Source organism: Malaclemys terrapin, chromosome 9, assembly GCF_027887155.1.
Source record: "Malaclemys terrapin pileata isolate rMalTer1 chromosome 9, rMalTer1.hap1, whole genome shotgun sequence".
NCBI lineage: Eukaryota > Metazoa > Chordata > Testudines > Emydidae > Malaclemys > Malaclemys terrapin.
In genome coordinates, this window is record NC_071513.1 from 18,298,902 (window position 1) to 18,314,512 (window position 15,611).

At 52.2% G+C, this 15,611-nt stretch overlaps 1 protein-coding gene across 5 annotated transcripts in view; it reads right to left on the reverse strand.

Annotated features, from left to right (window-relative positions):
- AMMECR1 (AMMECR nuclear protein 1) overlaps positions 1–12,072 on the reverse strand; it is a 105,665-nt gene extending 93,593 nt beyond the window's left edge. For all 5 annotated transcript variants that reach the window (XR_008446229.1, XM_054040159.1, XM_054040157.1 and 2 more), the window contains exon 1: positions 11,627–12,072. Coding sequence is in view for 4 of the 5 variants with exons in the window: in XM_054040159.1 (XP_053896134.1) it covers positions 11,627–12,072 (446 nt within the window). In the remaining variant the exon portion in view is untranslated. The remainder of the gene's footprint in view (positions 1–11,626) is intronic.
- Between the last annotated feature and the right edge of the window lie 3,539 nt (positions 12,073–15,611).

Below are 15,611 nucleotides of genomic sequence, written 5' to 3' on the forward strand. Positions count from 1 at the left end.
AGCTTATATATGCCATTATTAAATGATGCTGCATAGCATCCACATTGTGAAGGCCTAATATATAACACAAAGGACAGATTTAATAAGACTGCTCAAGAAAAAACACTTTTACAACGCATCACTACCAAAAGGAGGTATTTGAATATTGTTAAATTCTTAACAATTCAGAGATTTCTAGAGAGCAAAACATTAGACTACTGCTCTTCAGAAAGGGATTTGCACAAATGAAATATTCAATTTTAGGCCCCAATAAGTCCTTTTTCAAAGGCAAATAGGTTGAGGTGAAAGAACCTAACATACAGTGTCACAAAAAGACACCGTCAATTACATTCAACAAAATCCACACACACAGGATTTTTCACATTTTCAGTATTGTATATAGTTTATGATCTTAATGAAATCATGATTAATACAGGGTCTTAGGTATAAGAGAACATTAAGACATTATACAGCGAATATCTCTAGCTGAAAACCTCCAAAGGGGTGGAGGGGGGAGAGAAGAGAATGGGACTAACAAAAGATATGGATACATTAGCCAAAATAGAAGATGAAACAAGGAAGTACATCTAGATAGGCAATGGACGAACAAAGGAAAAGTGGTTTCTCCACATACACATCCTTTAGGGTGGAAGGGAACAGCCGGTCTTTCCAAAGCTAGTATGGTGACTGACCACAGATGACATATGAGCAGTACCAAACTCTACAGTGAATGCTTCCAGCTGAAAGAATGAAATCTTGGGTCCTTTCCCAAGAGCATCTACATCTCGGATTTCCTGTACTGCAAACTCCTGGCAGATTCCATCCCATTTGCACGTAGGAAATTCACTCAAATCAGAAGCACGTGCAGCTGATAGAGCTCACAAAACACCTCTCTCAACACTACAAACCTTACTAACCTGTTGACCATCTGCCTTATGCTGTACTGCAGTTTGCCCACTTCCTATGTCCTGCTGAATACAGTTTAACATCTATAATTCCTATCTAGTACCCATTTTCAATTAAAACCAAAAAGAGTCACTAATACCAGTAAACTATGACAGGGTATTTAGAGCTTTTATCATCTCAACACTTTCTCCGTTTTACAAGAACATTAGGAGTTAAACCTATTGGCAAAGGTATATTCTTTCTGTAGCCTCTTACAGTTTCCTGGTACTCTATCATTTTTCCTCTGCTACAATACCAAGGCATAGTCATCAATCTTACTTCTGAACATGCTGGGAATTCCCTGCAGAACACTGCTACTGGCAGCCAACATACCCTGAACCTCTTTTGATACTACATTTTTTTTTTTTTAAATCTACAAGATGCTACTTTAAGAGTCTCTGCTTCACATTGAAATGTTTAGTGTTCAGTGGTAGAAGGGAAGAGAGCAATTACAACTGAGTAAAAGTTTTGAGGTTTATAAGAAAAACAAAAATATGACAAACAGTAGAACAGCTTGGATGCAGTCACAGACAGAAACAGGACCTACCGACTGGCAATCTTGAACACCACAGAACCCATTCCCTTCAGTATAAAGTGACGTGTCATATTGTGATACAACTTCAGTATAAAGTGACTTGTCTTATTGTGAAGACTAAGGTAATACTTATAGGTGACTTCTAACATTAGTTTGTCACGCAAAGGATAATTTTTATTATACATAGCAAAGGCTCCACAGTCGCACAAAAAAGTGTTCTAGCAGAACAGTTTAATCTTCTGACATTAAAGATATTACACCTCTACCCCGATAAAACGCGGCCTGATATAACATGAATTCGGATATAATGCAGTAAAGCAGTGCTCCAGCGGGGCGGGGCTGCGCACTCCGGCGGATCAAAGCAAGTTCGATATAAGGCGGTTTCACCTATAACGCAGTAAGATTTTTTTGACTCCTGAGGACAGCGTTATATCGGGGTAGAAGTGTAGTTTAACTTTTGTGAAAGCAAAGTGAACATGTATAACATGCTCAGTTCTTTAGACAATCAATATAGGGCTGGCCAGATTGAGAGTTTCTCTTAGATCACATGGAAGTTTTGTACTTTGATCACACGTTTACATTTTAATGTAATTGTTCCTGGAAAAGTTGACGGATGAAGGCAATAGTGTTGAGTATAAAGCCAGTAAATGTGGGTAAAAAAAAAAAAATTGGTAGAGAATAAATGCCCCAGAAATAGTACAGGCGACTGTATGCACAGGTGAAAAACCAGAACACACACACAAGATACATACACCCCTTTGGATTTGCCAGCCATAAGTAAACATAAAGAATATCCACCTGTATATATTTATTATTGTCTCTACTAAAATCCAGTGCCAGTCTTAAAAAAAGCATATTACAGTAGTTTTAAAGTTTCAGAGAAACCAGTCTTGGGATTGTAGGTGGAGGAGTAAAGGGTTTTTTTCATCCATCTAAAGTATGATCAAATCACCATGTCCTCTGAGGCAAAACCCTATTCAGGTAACAACAGTATGAAGTTGTAGCTAAGATAAAGGAACAAAAAAGCTGCAGCTGGGGGGAATGCATACAAGCAGGGTCCTCCAGAACCTTTTCTACCCCACACGGTCAATCTACACTCAACCTGGGCTAAATCACAATTCTTTTCCAAACCCTGAAAGTCAACAGACACCAGGGATCCCAGTTCATGTAACTTATTTTAATGTTATAGTAAGTAGAAGTCACTGGAATTATCTGGGAAGAGACTGCTGAACAAAACTTCAGTAAGGAGAGAGGGGTTTGGGGTACAGTATTTTCTTAATGGTCCTTCATTTGGTTGTGTCTCGTTTCTTCCCACTTTAATAACAGTAAAATATTAGAATAGAAAGGAAAGAATTAAATTTATAATTCTACCTGTGTATTTAAAATAGTCACCACCATTGTTATCTCCCAGTTCCTAGCCTCCAAAACAGTTACTCAGGTCATTTGTTTATTTGCTTGCTTAAAAAACATATCGGCAAAGGGGAAAACACTTACATTTAAAAGCCCCAAATCTTTGGTAACCCAGTTAAGGTTGCCCAGTTGTGCTCTGTGCTATTCCAGAATGCGAAGAGTGGCTAAACCTAAACCTCTCAAAGACCAGGAAACACAAAGTTAAGGTACATACCAACCCACTAGGAGGAAACCGCCATTGGGCACAGTTCAGTAAGGGTGCTGCAAACATTAAACTATAAAGGGAAGTGGTGGGTTATCGATCTATGGATGTCTCCAAATCAAGACTGGATGCCTTTCTGGAAGATGCCTTAGTCGAACAAGTTATAAAGCTCGATACAGGAGTAACTTGATGAAATTCTCTGTCCTGTGTTAGGTCAGACCAGATTATCTAATGGTCCCTCTGGCCTTAATATCCATGAATCTATAATAAGCAGATAGGAGGAAGGACTAAGAACATGCTACTATTTGTGCTGTACATTCCACAGACTGGAATTCCAGCATTTAACTGCATTCATGCCAGCTGCATTCCTTCTGTTATATGTAGCTATGCTGAATGGTGATAGGATTAATGGGAGCAGCATGACAGAGCGATCACTGGGATATGGGGAGAGGTGCACGTGTACCTTCAGAGATCCAACTTTGCCTCATTTCAGCTCTGAATCCTGTAGACTGAGTCACCAGAGATACAAGGATCTTTTTTTCAACCATGGGGATTATCAGAAGTCTGGTGACATACATGACAGTGGTCTCCAGGGCCTACTGAGAAGACTCCTTAGCAAATCTGGAGTGGTTTGTGTGGAGTACGCTCTGTGTTAGCATAAGCAACTTCTGTTTGCTATGCCTGACATAAACCTGAGTTTTACCTTAGCAAAGAGGTATTACACTTTGTTTTACAGTGTCATGTGCTGTTCCTGAATTGTTCTGTAGTATCTGTAAGAGTTGAGAGCTAGTCTGTGTTGTTGGAGCATTGGGGCTTTGCTCAAAGGGAGCAGAGTTACAGTTAGGTTGCAGAGTGGCGTGTGCCTTAACTTTGTATTTCTTGGCTTTCAGAGGTTTAAGTTTAACCACTCTGCACATTCGGGAAAGGCATGAGGCACCACTGCGAAATCTTAACTCTCCATTAACAAAATGTTGGGACATTTAATTTCTTAGGGTTTTAATAAAAATTGCTCAGCATCTCCATGTACAGCCCAGCTCTTCTCTTCCCCTGTTTCTGGCTATTGGCAATGAGTACCCTAGCCACAGAATGCACTGACAGCATGTTAGTCCTTTACTGATCCAGCGTCATCTCCTGTCTATTTGCCTGACCAACACAACCTGGTTCTCCCTCCTCCCCATGGAGAGGTGGGAGCCATCATGGGATCCACAGGTTGAAGAGCTAAGGAAAAGATGCTGGAACAATGCAATACTTGCCTGGAGTCAGTGGGGACACTTTTTGCAGGGGGACAGATGAAGCCCCAAATAACCCTCACTGCACTGCTGACCCCTTTCTTTCCACCCCACATTCTCCTGCACTGCTCTGACTTCCCCATTCCCATTAGAAGCAACATTAGCATGGGAAAGACTGAGCCTGGAGCCCCTTCCTCACAGCTGGAGCCAGGAAGGGGAAGGTGAGGAGTTCTGAATTCCTTCCTCTGATGAGGGAGCAGCCAAGTCCTGGAACAGCCATGGGGAGGAACTGTGGGGAATGGAGGAAAGTGAGGGCACAGATGGCTACGCTTTCCTTTTCACCAAACGTCACTGAAGGGAAAGTTGCCCAACATTCCCCCTCACAGATCTGCTCTGTCAGCACTTCTGATCTCCCAAGAGAGCAAAGGTCCCTTTGAGAATGATCCTTTATTTGAGGGATTGTAGAAAAACTACTTTTTTTGGAAAGTCAATTCTTCAAAACGCTATTCATCCAACTGGGTTTGCCGCAGCTGGGCTTGTACTATTTGTTCTCCCCATAGGCAGAGGAAATCCAGGACCAGTAAGCAGCATGAACATTAACTGGAGTTTTTATGCAGAGGTATACCTGTGTGCTTTGAAAAGTGGGCTAGCAGGGAAACGGTTGTTTCAAAAACATGCTCGAGATTTTAAAGGGAGGGGGAGGGGGAAGAGTGTCTCCTTCCAGTCACTGCGCAATAGAGTTCAAATTTGTGACCGGAGAGGTCAATGTTGTGAGGGACAGTTGCTGGAGTACTATTTTTAGTAGTACATGTAATGTAGCATCCATACACGTTTTATCCATGGAACAGTGCTGGTAGAGGACCTGTGTCATTCAGGGAAGTGGTTTTCAGTCACTGTCAAACTCAAGGTTTTACTGACATGTCTTAAAATTGAATGTGGATGCATGCAAAGATGTGCTGAAATAAGGAAGTGTTACTGGTAAAATTTTGTAGCGTAGACCAGGCCTAGTAGAGAGAAATCCTGAGTGGCTGAGATCAGTTTAGGGAGGATTAGAGCTATAGTTTGAGCCTAGGTGTTCATTTAAAAAAAAAAATTACAGGAACCAGTTGATGTTGTAAACATTTTTTTAAGGGACAAGGTTAGAAGTGTATTTTAGGAACCCCTTTGTCAAATGACACTAAGTTTGACCACTAATCCTAACCTGCACAACCATGAGTCACAGCAAATTTCAAGACAATCCAAGTAATGTGGATTTTAGAGCACTTAAAATAGTTGACCTTTAGACAGAAAGTGACAATCAACCTTAACTAGCAGAGCTGGTGAAGTGCTTACTGGAGAGAGTTCTACAAGTTATTTATTCTTTATCAATTTAGAGCAAATAAACTGTGGGCAGAACTCAGTTTTCCCCATCAATGAAACCACAGAGTGACAGCTGTGGAAAATTGAGGCTGGTTATCTATGTAGGACTGGGATGGAGAACAGATAGAAGGGAAGTGGATCCCACACACAAGCTGATAGCTACTTAGTACAAATCAGGAGAAACAAGAGTTCCTAAGAAACTGGTATCTATAAGGGGGAGCACACAGGACGTAGAGAGGAATGGGTAATGTAAAGAAAATCACAGCTGAGCCCCTCACATTAGTATACAGAAGTTATGAAGGGAGTACTTGCTGGGGTTGTAGGTGAAGCAGGAAATCTATGGCAGCTGATTGTCATGATGGCAACTATGAGTATACATCTCCTACACAGAGTACTCACTAGGGGTCAGCGTAATGAGGATTCCATTAAGGTTATTAATCATGTGCCCGATATATCTAGAACACAGAGGACATTCATTAAGTGTCACTGGTGAAGCAAGGGCTGTGTGGTAGCGGGCAGCACTACTGAGGGCACATGGAGGTATAGGAGATGGAGAGAGGAATTCATTAGCAGAAGTTGGTGGGGCGGGGGTCTCCCAAGCATGGTGGTCATGCAGCAAGTAGGAAGTGTACCATGGCTCTGCAGGTGCTAATAGCTGCATACGGGGAGATAGCAGGGCAGATGAGGTCACTTGTGAAGCCAGGGCTCTGCATGGGATAGTAGTTGTACAAGAGCACTGACTGATACTTACTAGGGGTAGGGAACTCCGAGGGCATCATGAAGGGGCATGGGTGTCTGATGTGAAATATTCACTGGGGCTCCACGCTGTTTAGGGATGGAAGGAGGTCTGTGAGGTGGTATGGGGTATTGATTCCTGAAATGGAAAACTCACTAGGGCACTGAGGAAACTAGGGCTTCGCTGGGGCTGGGAACCATGTGTAGGGGATGAGGGTACAAAAAGCAATGCAGGCAATGTGTGGGATACTCACCAGAAATCACTGGTGAACCAGAGGCTGGTAGCCATATAGGTGGGGGCAGGATAGGAGTATAGTGCTCTGTGTCGGGTATTCACTAGGGGTCTCTGGTTAAGTGGGGCAGCTCCTCAGATGCTGTCAGATATAGGGTATGGGTCCATGGAGGTGATATAGGGCTTTGATGGCTGGTAGCCATACCAGGTAGAAGAGCATGGGATACAAAGGGACAGTATGGAGCCCAGTGTGGACCACTCCCTAGTGGTCACTGATGAAGCAAGAGCTCTGCTGGGACTGGTGGTTGTATGTGGTGAGGTGTAGGGAGTAAATGGGGGCAAGGTGCCCAGTAGGAGGTATTCACTAGTGGTCATTGGTAAAGAGGGGGCTGGTAGCTGTATGGAGTGAGGGGTACAGAGAATATGGAGCATGGTGCCTGGCATGGAGTCCTCAGTAGAGGTCACTGATGAAATGGGCTATGTGGCAGCTGGGAAGCAGAGGGTGCACTGGGACATGGTGCCTGGGGAGAGCATATGGGGCAGGGTGTGGGGTACTTACTATGGGTCACCGGTAAGGGGTGGCAGGGTGCCCAGGGGTGCATGGAACAGGGTGCCTGGGGGTACTCGCTAGGGGTCATTGGGGAAAGGGGGCAGGGTGCCCGGGAATATTCAGGGCACAGAGAGGAGCACTCAGTAGGGGGTCACTGACGCAGGGGCAGGGTGCATGGTGTACAGTATGGGGTATTCACTAGGGGGTTTCTGGTGAGATGGGGGCAGGGTGCCTGGGGGTACTCACTAGTGGTCTTGGGTGGGCGAGTGGGCATGGTGCCTAGAACTGCTTCGAGAGGGTAGGGTGCCCAGGGTACAAACTAGGTCACTGGTGAGAGGGTGCATAGTGCCAGGGGACACGAGGCATGGCATGAGGGGTCCTTGGTAACAGGGCCCAGATGCCCAGGGTGATAGGCGCCCAGAGAACCCGGGGCAGGGCATCAGGTACTGACGAGGAGTCATTGATAAGAAGGGAGTAAGGTGCCCTGAGGTACTCACTAGGGGGTGCTGGTGAGGGAGGCCACTATGCCCAGGGGTACATGGGGCAGGGTACCCAGGGTACTCACTAGGGGTCATTGGTAAGGAGAGTGGACAGGGTGCCCGGGAGAACACTAAGCATGGTGTGGGGTACTCACTAGGGTTCACTGCTGAGAGGGGGCAGGATGCCCAGGGTGAAACAGGGCATGGGATGGGGTACGCATGAGGGGTCATTGGTAACAGGGGGAAGGATGCCTCGTGGGGCACAAGGCACAGCATGGAGTATTCAGTAAGGATTGTTGAAGGAGGGGCTGGGTGACCAGGGGGAAACGGGGCATGGTATGAGGTACTCACTAGGCATCGCTGGTGAGGTGGGGGCTGGGCACCCAGGTGGACATGAAACAGGGTATACACTAGGGGTTGCTGGTGAGAGGTGGGCGGGGTGCCTGGGGGGCACAGGGGAGGGCATGGGGTACTCAGGGGGTTACTGGTATAGGGGAGGCAAGATACTCACTAGGGGGTCATGGGGCAGGGTGCATGGGGTACACACCATGGTTCGGTGGTGAGGGGGGCAGATGGACACTCACTAGGAGTCACTGGTAATGGGGGACAGGGTGACCCGAGGGGATATGGGGCACAGCATGAGGTACTCACTAGGGTTCACTAGTGGGAGAGGATAGGGTGCCCAGGGACTCGGGGGACAGGGTGACCAGGGAAGCAAGGGACCTGGCACGGGGTACTTGCTAAGGATCACTGGTAAGGGCAGCAGGATACCCATGAGAGTGCCTGGGTACGCAATAGGGCTCGCTGGCGAGGAGGCCAGGTGCCCAGGGGTTTGGGCATAGAGGCCCGATATTCACTAGGGATTGCTAGAGAGGGGGGCAGGGTGCTGAGATGCATGGGGTAGGAGCATGGGTTCTCACTAGGGACTGCTGGCGAGGAGAGCAGAGTACCTGGGTACAAACTAGGGGTCACAGCAGAGTGGGGAAGGGAGCCCAGGGTAGGAGCCCAGGTACTCACTAGGGAGAGCTGGCAAGGGAGATGCCTGGGGGTGAAGCCGGGTATTCATTAAGAGGCGTGGAGATGGGGATGCACAACGCAGAAGCCCAGGGTGCAGGACAGAAGCCAAGGTACTCACTGGATGTGCTGGGGGGAGGTGGCCAAAGCTGGATACTCACTAGGGGGCGCTGCAGGGGGAGGTGCCCAGGGGGCAGGAGCTGTAGCAAGGTACTCATTAGGGGGCGCTGTGGGGACAAGAGCCCGGGGGGGCAGGAGCCAAGTACTCACTAGGGGGCACTGGTGGGAGGCTGGAGCCCAGGGGCAGGAGCAAGAGCTGGGGACTCACTGGGGGCGCTGCGGGGGTACGTCGGAGGGCCGGAGCGGGGCACTCGCTAGGGGGCGCTGCGGGGGTACGTCGGGGGGCCGGAGCGGGGCACTCGCTAGGGGGCGCTGCGGGGGTACGTCGGGGGGCCGGAGCCGGGCACTCGCTAGGGGGCGCTGCGGGGGTACGTCGGGGGGCCGGAGCCGGGCACTCGCTAGGGGGCGCTGCGGGGGTACGTCGGGGGGCCGGAGCCGGGCACTCGCAAGGGGGCGCTGCGGGGGTACGTCGGGGGGCCGGAGCCGGGCACTCGCTAGGGGGCGCTGCGGGGGTACGTCGGGGGGCCGGAGCCGGGCACTCGCTAGGGGGCGCTGCGGGGGTACGTCGGGGGGCCGGAGCCGGGCACTCGCAAGGGGGCGCTGCGGGGGTATGTGGGGGGGCCGGAGCCGGGCACTCGCTAGGGGGCGCTGCGGGGGTATGTGGGGGGGCCGGAGCCGGGCACTCGCTAGGGGGCGCTGCGGGGGTATGTGGGGGGGCCGGAGCCGGGCACTCGCTAGGGGGCGCTGCGGGGGTATGTGGGGGGGCCGGAGCCGGGCACTCGCTAGGGGGCGCTGCGGGGGTATGTGGGGGGGCCGGAGCCGGGCACTCGCTAGGGGGCGCTGCGGGGGTATGTGGGGGGGCCGGAGCCGGGCACTCGCTAGGGGGCGCTGCGGGGGTATGTGGGGGGGCCGGAGCCGGGCACTCGCTAGGGGGCGCTGCGGGGGTATGTGGGGGGGCCGGAGCCGGGCACTCGCTAGGGGGCGCTGCGGGGGTATGTGGGGGGGCCGGAGCCGGGCACTCGCTAGGGGGCGCTGCGGGGGTATGTGGGGGGGCCGGAGCCGGGCACTCGCTAGGGGGCGCTGCGGGGGTATGTGGGGGGGCCGGAGCCGGGCACTCGCTAGGGGGCGCTGCGGGGGTATGTGGGGGGGCCGGAGCCGGGCACTCGCTAGGGGGCGCTGCGGGGGTATGTGGGGGGGCCGGAGCCGGGCACTCGCTAGGGGGCGCTGCGGGGGTATGTGGGGGGGCCGGAGCCGGGCACTCGCTAGGGGGCGCTGCGGGGGTATGTGGGGGGGCCGGAGCCGGGCACTCGCTAGGGGGCGCTGCGGGGGTATGTGGGGGGGCCGGAGCCGGGCACTCGCTAGGGGGCGCTGCGGGGGTATGTGGGGGGGCCGGAGCCGGGCACTCGCTAGGGGGCGCTGCGGGGGTATGTGGGGGGGCCGGAGCCGGGCACTCGCTAGGGGGCGCTGCGGGGGTATGTGGGGGGGCCGGAGCCGGGCACTCGCTAGGGGGCGCTGCGGGGGTATGTGGGGGGGCCGGAGCCGGGCACTCGCTGGGGGGCGCTGCGGGGGTATGTGGGGGGGCCGGAGCCGGGCACTCGCTGGGGGGCGCTGCGGGGGTATGTGGGGGGGCCGGAGCCGGGCACTCGCTGGGGGGCGCTGCGGGGGTATGTGGGGGGGCCGGAGCCGGGCACTCGCTGGGGGGCGCTGCGGGGGTATGTGGGGGGGCCGGAGCGGGGCACTCGCTGGGGGGCGCTGCGGGGGTATGTGGGGGGGCCGGAGCGGGGCACTCGCTGGGGGGCGCTGCGGGGGTATGTGGGGGGGCCGGAGCCGGGCACTCGCTGGGGGGCGCTGCGGGGGTATGTGGGGGGGCCGGAGCCGGGCACTCGCTGGGGGGCGCTGCGGGGGTATGTGGGGGGGCCGGAGCCGGGCACTCGCTGGGGGGCGCTGCGGGGGTATGTCGGAGGGCCGGAGCCGGGCACTCGCTGGGGGGCGCTGCGGGGGTATGTCGGGGGCCGGAGCCGGGCACTCGCTGGGGGGCGCTGCGGGGGTATGTGGGGGGGCCGGAGCCGGGCACTCGCTGGGGGGCGCTGCGGGGGTATGTCGGAGGGCCGGAGCCGGGCACTCGCTGGGGGGCGCTGCGGGGGTATGTCGGGGGCCGGAGCGGGGCACTCGCTGGGGGGCGCTGCGGGGGTATGTGGGGGGGCCGGAGCGGGGCACTCGCTGGGGGGCGCTGCGGGGGTATGTGGGGGGGCCGGAGCGGGGCACTCGCTGGGGGGCGCTGCGGGGGTATGTGGGGGGGCCGGAGCGGGGCACTCGCTGGGGGGCGCTGCGGGGGTATGTGGGGGGGCCGGAGCGGGGCACTCGCTGGGGGGCGCTGCGGGGGTATGTCGGGGGGCCGGAGCGGGGCACTCGCTGGGGGGCGCTGCGGGGGTATGTCGGAGGGCCGGAGCCGGGCACTCGCTGGGGGGCGCTGCGGGGGTATGTCGGGGGCCGGAGCCGGGCACTCGCTGGGGGGCGCTGCGGGGGTATGTCGGGGGCCGGAGCCGGGCACTCGCTGGGGGGCGCTGCGGGGGTATGTCGGGGGCCGGAGCCGGGCACTCGCTGGGGGGCGCTGCGGGGGTATCTCGGGGGCCGGAGCCGGGCACTCGCTGGGGGGCGCTGCGGGGGTATGTCGGGGGCCGAAGCGGGGCACTCGCTGGGGGGCGCTGCGGGGGTATCTCGGGGGCCGGAGCGGGGCACTCGCTGGGGGGCGCTGCGGGGGTATGTCGGGGGCCGGAGCGGGGCACTCGCTAGGGGGCGCTGCGGGGGTATGTCGGGGGCCGGAGCCGGGTACTCACTAGGGGTCGTTGGTGAAGCGGGGGCTCCGCGGGGGCTGGTAGCCGTACAGGTGACAGTAGAGCACATCGAAGCAGAAGCAGCACATCTCGGCCGACACCACCATCTTCCTGCAGCCGGCCCCGGGGGAGGCGAGCAGCGAGGCGGCCGGGGGGGAGAGGCCGCCGGGGCCCCCGCCGCAGTTGGGCGGCAGCGACGGGGACAGGACGCAGCCGGCGGCGCCCCCCGCCAGCCCCCCCAGGCCGTTGAGGCGGGCGATCCCCGGCGGGGGTAGCGCCCCCGGCTCGCCGCCCGCTGCCGCCGCCCCTCCGCAGTGGGAGCTGCCGCCGCCGCCCCCCGGGCCGGCCGAGCCCGAGGGAGGGGAACTGGAGAGTTTCTGCTTCTTCACCCCGCAGCAACCCGCCGCCATCTTGGAGCCGTCTCCCCCCACGCAGCGCTTCCGACCCATAGCGGGGGGGCCGGCCGGCCGGCCGGGGGACGTGCGGCCGCCTGCTCCGCCTCCTCCCGGGCCCGCTCCGCCTGCAACGGGGAGGGGGCAGGGAAGGATGAATGGGGAGAAAGAGAGAGCGGAGTTAGAGCCGCCGCGGCGTGCCAGGCCCGCACCTCGCGGGGCGCCGCCACCTTGGCTGGCCCCTGCCCGGCAGCTCCCCGCCGGGGAAGGGCCCGAAACCCACCCGCGTGCCGAAGAACCCCGCCCCGGCCGCGCCAGCCCGAGGAGGCGGCTGACAATGCCCGACTCGCACAATGCAAATGACCTCGGTTGGCTTTTGCTTCGGAGGGGAAAAGGAGAAGCGAGGGCTGTGTTTGAGTCAGCCAGCGGGAGCAGTGCAGGGCGCACCGACTGCTGCCCCCACAAACCCGGCAGTCCTGTGGTGGCTGGCAGCGGGGACGGGTTTCAGTTAAGACTTTGCTGAGGCCCGCAGCCAAGGGGGCAAGCGGGTGTGACCCTGGTGGACTAGTCTAGTGCTTCCCTTCTTTAATCTGTAGTTCCTAATGATGAGATCTATCCCAAGGGAATTGATGGAACATGGAAGTGCCATTGCTTGAGACAGTTCAAACTGCACAGGCCAAAACACTGAAGAATAATAGTTTATGTTTATACCTTACATTTCAAAGGAGCATCAAGCATTTTAAAAGCTATAGATAGAGAGAGGACTAGCCTCACCCATCACCAAAATGCAGCTATCGCAGACGTGGAAACTGGCAGCTTTTTAACATAGAATAGCAATGCTACCAAACTATTTAGGCAGGGAGTGAAGAATATCATATGTAGCTGAAACAACCAGGGCTATTTATATAGGCAGAAAATCGTTACCCAAATTAGAATACAGCCTCAGAAAATCTTAAGGGCACTTTTAGGGCCACGACTGGTCAGGAGCTCAGTTTTACATCTTACGTTGAAAACAGCATTACAGCAATGTCCTACCACAATCCTGGGCATTGATTCATTGTGGACTTAAAGGGAAGAGGTTTCAGACTGGTAGCCGTGTTAGTCTGTATCATCAAAAAGAACAAGGAGTACTTGTGGCACCTTAGAGACTAACAATTGTATTTAGGCATAAGCTTTTGTGGGCTAAAACCCACTTCATCGGATGCATGCAGTGAGGAAAAAAAGTAGGAAGATATATATACACAGAGAACATGAAAAAATGGGTGTTGCCATACTAACTCTAACGAAACTAATCAATTAAGGTGGCCTATTATCAGAGTACCACTTACTAAATCTACAACTCCACTTCCTGATCAGTTGCAGAGGCTTCCATCCAAAAAGTGGCCTAAATAGGCATGCAGCAATTCTCAGAAAAGGGCCATATTTTTGGAATTTAATGTACCCACCCTACACTACCCACATCATATATCATTTTAAAACATATGTACATTTAGATGAGCTCTGATGTGGAGCTGTCAAGTGGTGCCGTAAGCCTGTAGGCGAGGTGAAACAATGGTATCCAAAATGAGAAAGTGTCATTTATTGCACAGTTCCAGAAACACTGCCACATGACTCTGACTACATTTTTAATGTTTAAGTTAATATCAACACCAAATTGTGGCGTGTATTGGTCAAAGCTACCAGATGACAGTGTAGAGTTTTATTGGTTTTGCATGGGCAAGTATTTTTTTCAAAAATGATGCAGCTGTTTAGCGTGCAGCAAAAATAGCAAATATGAGCATTTTGCAATATACTAACATGAAACGTTTTCACATCGCATATTCTTAATTGTCAAAGTATCTCACACGTGATTATAATAATGTTCTATATTTTCAGTAAAATTTGCTATTCAGGTCAGGCTCATGCTGAAAATTGTGCACCCGTAGATTGCATGTCCATAGTTGATGCTGCATAATGGATAGATGTAAATGTATGTGAATTCCTAATGTAAAGCATCTCCATTTGTAAACTTTTGTACATACAATGTAGCATCTAGTCTGCTGGTAGAAGGTTTTAATTTGTAATTGCCGATGCATGCAGTACTAGCCTTTGAAATATTCTAGAAACTAGCTTTTTAATTCAGTGACACGTATGTACAGGCCACATTACTTTTAGAGATGACAGTTGCTGGAACTACATGAATACCTCCTCCCTGCTTACATCAAAGAAAACACATTTTCAAAGTTTTTGAAGATTTTTATTTGTCAAGAAAATTAAAAGAATGCAAAACTGTCAAAAGTCACCAGTGCTGGACAGAAACTTCATAAAATAGAAACATTTGAGAGAGCAATCAACCTTAAGGGGGAGCAGCACTTTAAAGAAGAGATGATGACATGTTGCATGGAATATCTATGGAAGTCTTGATTGCTAAGAAGGCAGTTTATAACAACATGCCTTTCTTCCTACTTGAGTAAAACAAATCTTAAAAAACTGTCTAGTTATACTGCAATAACACAGTCACCTTATGACATTGCATTTTATTAGCTGATTGAAGAGCGAGAGAATGATATATAACAAGAGGGCTCTTCTCTGTCCAAGATGCTACTTCCCTCAGATGTAGAAACTGCAAGCTATTCCAGTAGCACATAATAGGCAAGCTTAGAAAAACGCTATGGTTCTGCAAGTTCATTTCATTCACAGCATGGACAAGGCAAATCTATCACTGTTCCATGCAGCACAATAACATTATCTGATGCTATCCAAGCTGCTAGTAATCTGAAGCAGGAACGTAAGTCATCCAAATGTTTTGTGGATGTTCTGTTGAGAGAGCCTGATGAACAGCTTTCAGATGAACAAGTGGTTTTGTATAATGTTGCTTCAGTCCCTCAGCTGAAATAGTCAAAATAAAGCCTCAAAATCTTATCCAAAGCCAGGTGATTGTAGTTTACAGAGTCAGTACTTTTGTTTCCTTTGTGGTGCAAGAGTTTGTATATTGGTTGATAAATAAAGCAGCATATAATTCAGCCAGAAATGAGTACCACCCTTCAGAAAACATTCAGAGAAGGTGCTCTCTGTTTCAGAGTGCGTAGTATTTAACAGTTCCAAAATTATTATACCACTGCACGTAATAGCCTTGCTGCACAGCTACACCGTGAGCTTGGGTCTCACAATTTAATTGGCATTCTACACTTTCATGGATTCTGCAACAGTTATAATGAGCTGAGGCTGTTCATCACTAGTGCTGCAAAAACTGAATTAGAAAATCATATTCATTCCAAATGGAATCGTACCACTTCATGCTGACAGAAATCTCATCCATGAAGGAGATGCTAATATAGACATCCATGTAGAGACCATTGATGGAAAGAATATGTTCCATTCATTGATTACAGTGGTAATTCAAGGACAGCCTGCAGATAGTTCAATGTCACAAGAAATATCATTGAAGCGTGGGAAAGCACAGGCAATCTCAACAGGCAATCAGAGTCTCTTATACAGTGTGCAGCATTTGAAAAACCTAGAACACATCCAGAACTGACTCTACATGAAAAAAATACTCTAGAAAATAAACTCTTGTCACCTACAAATGAACGCTGTCCAAGATCTCTCCTGGTGTC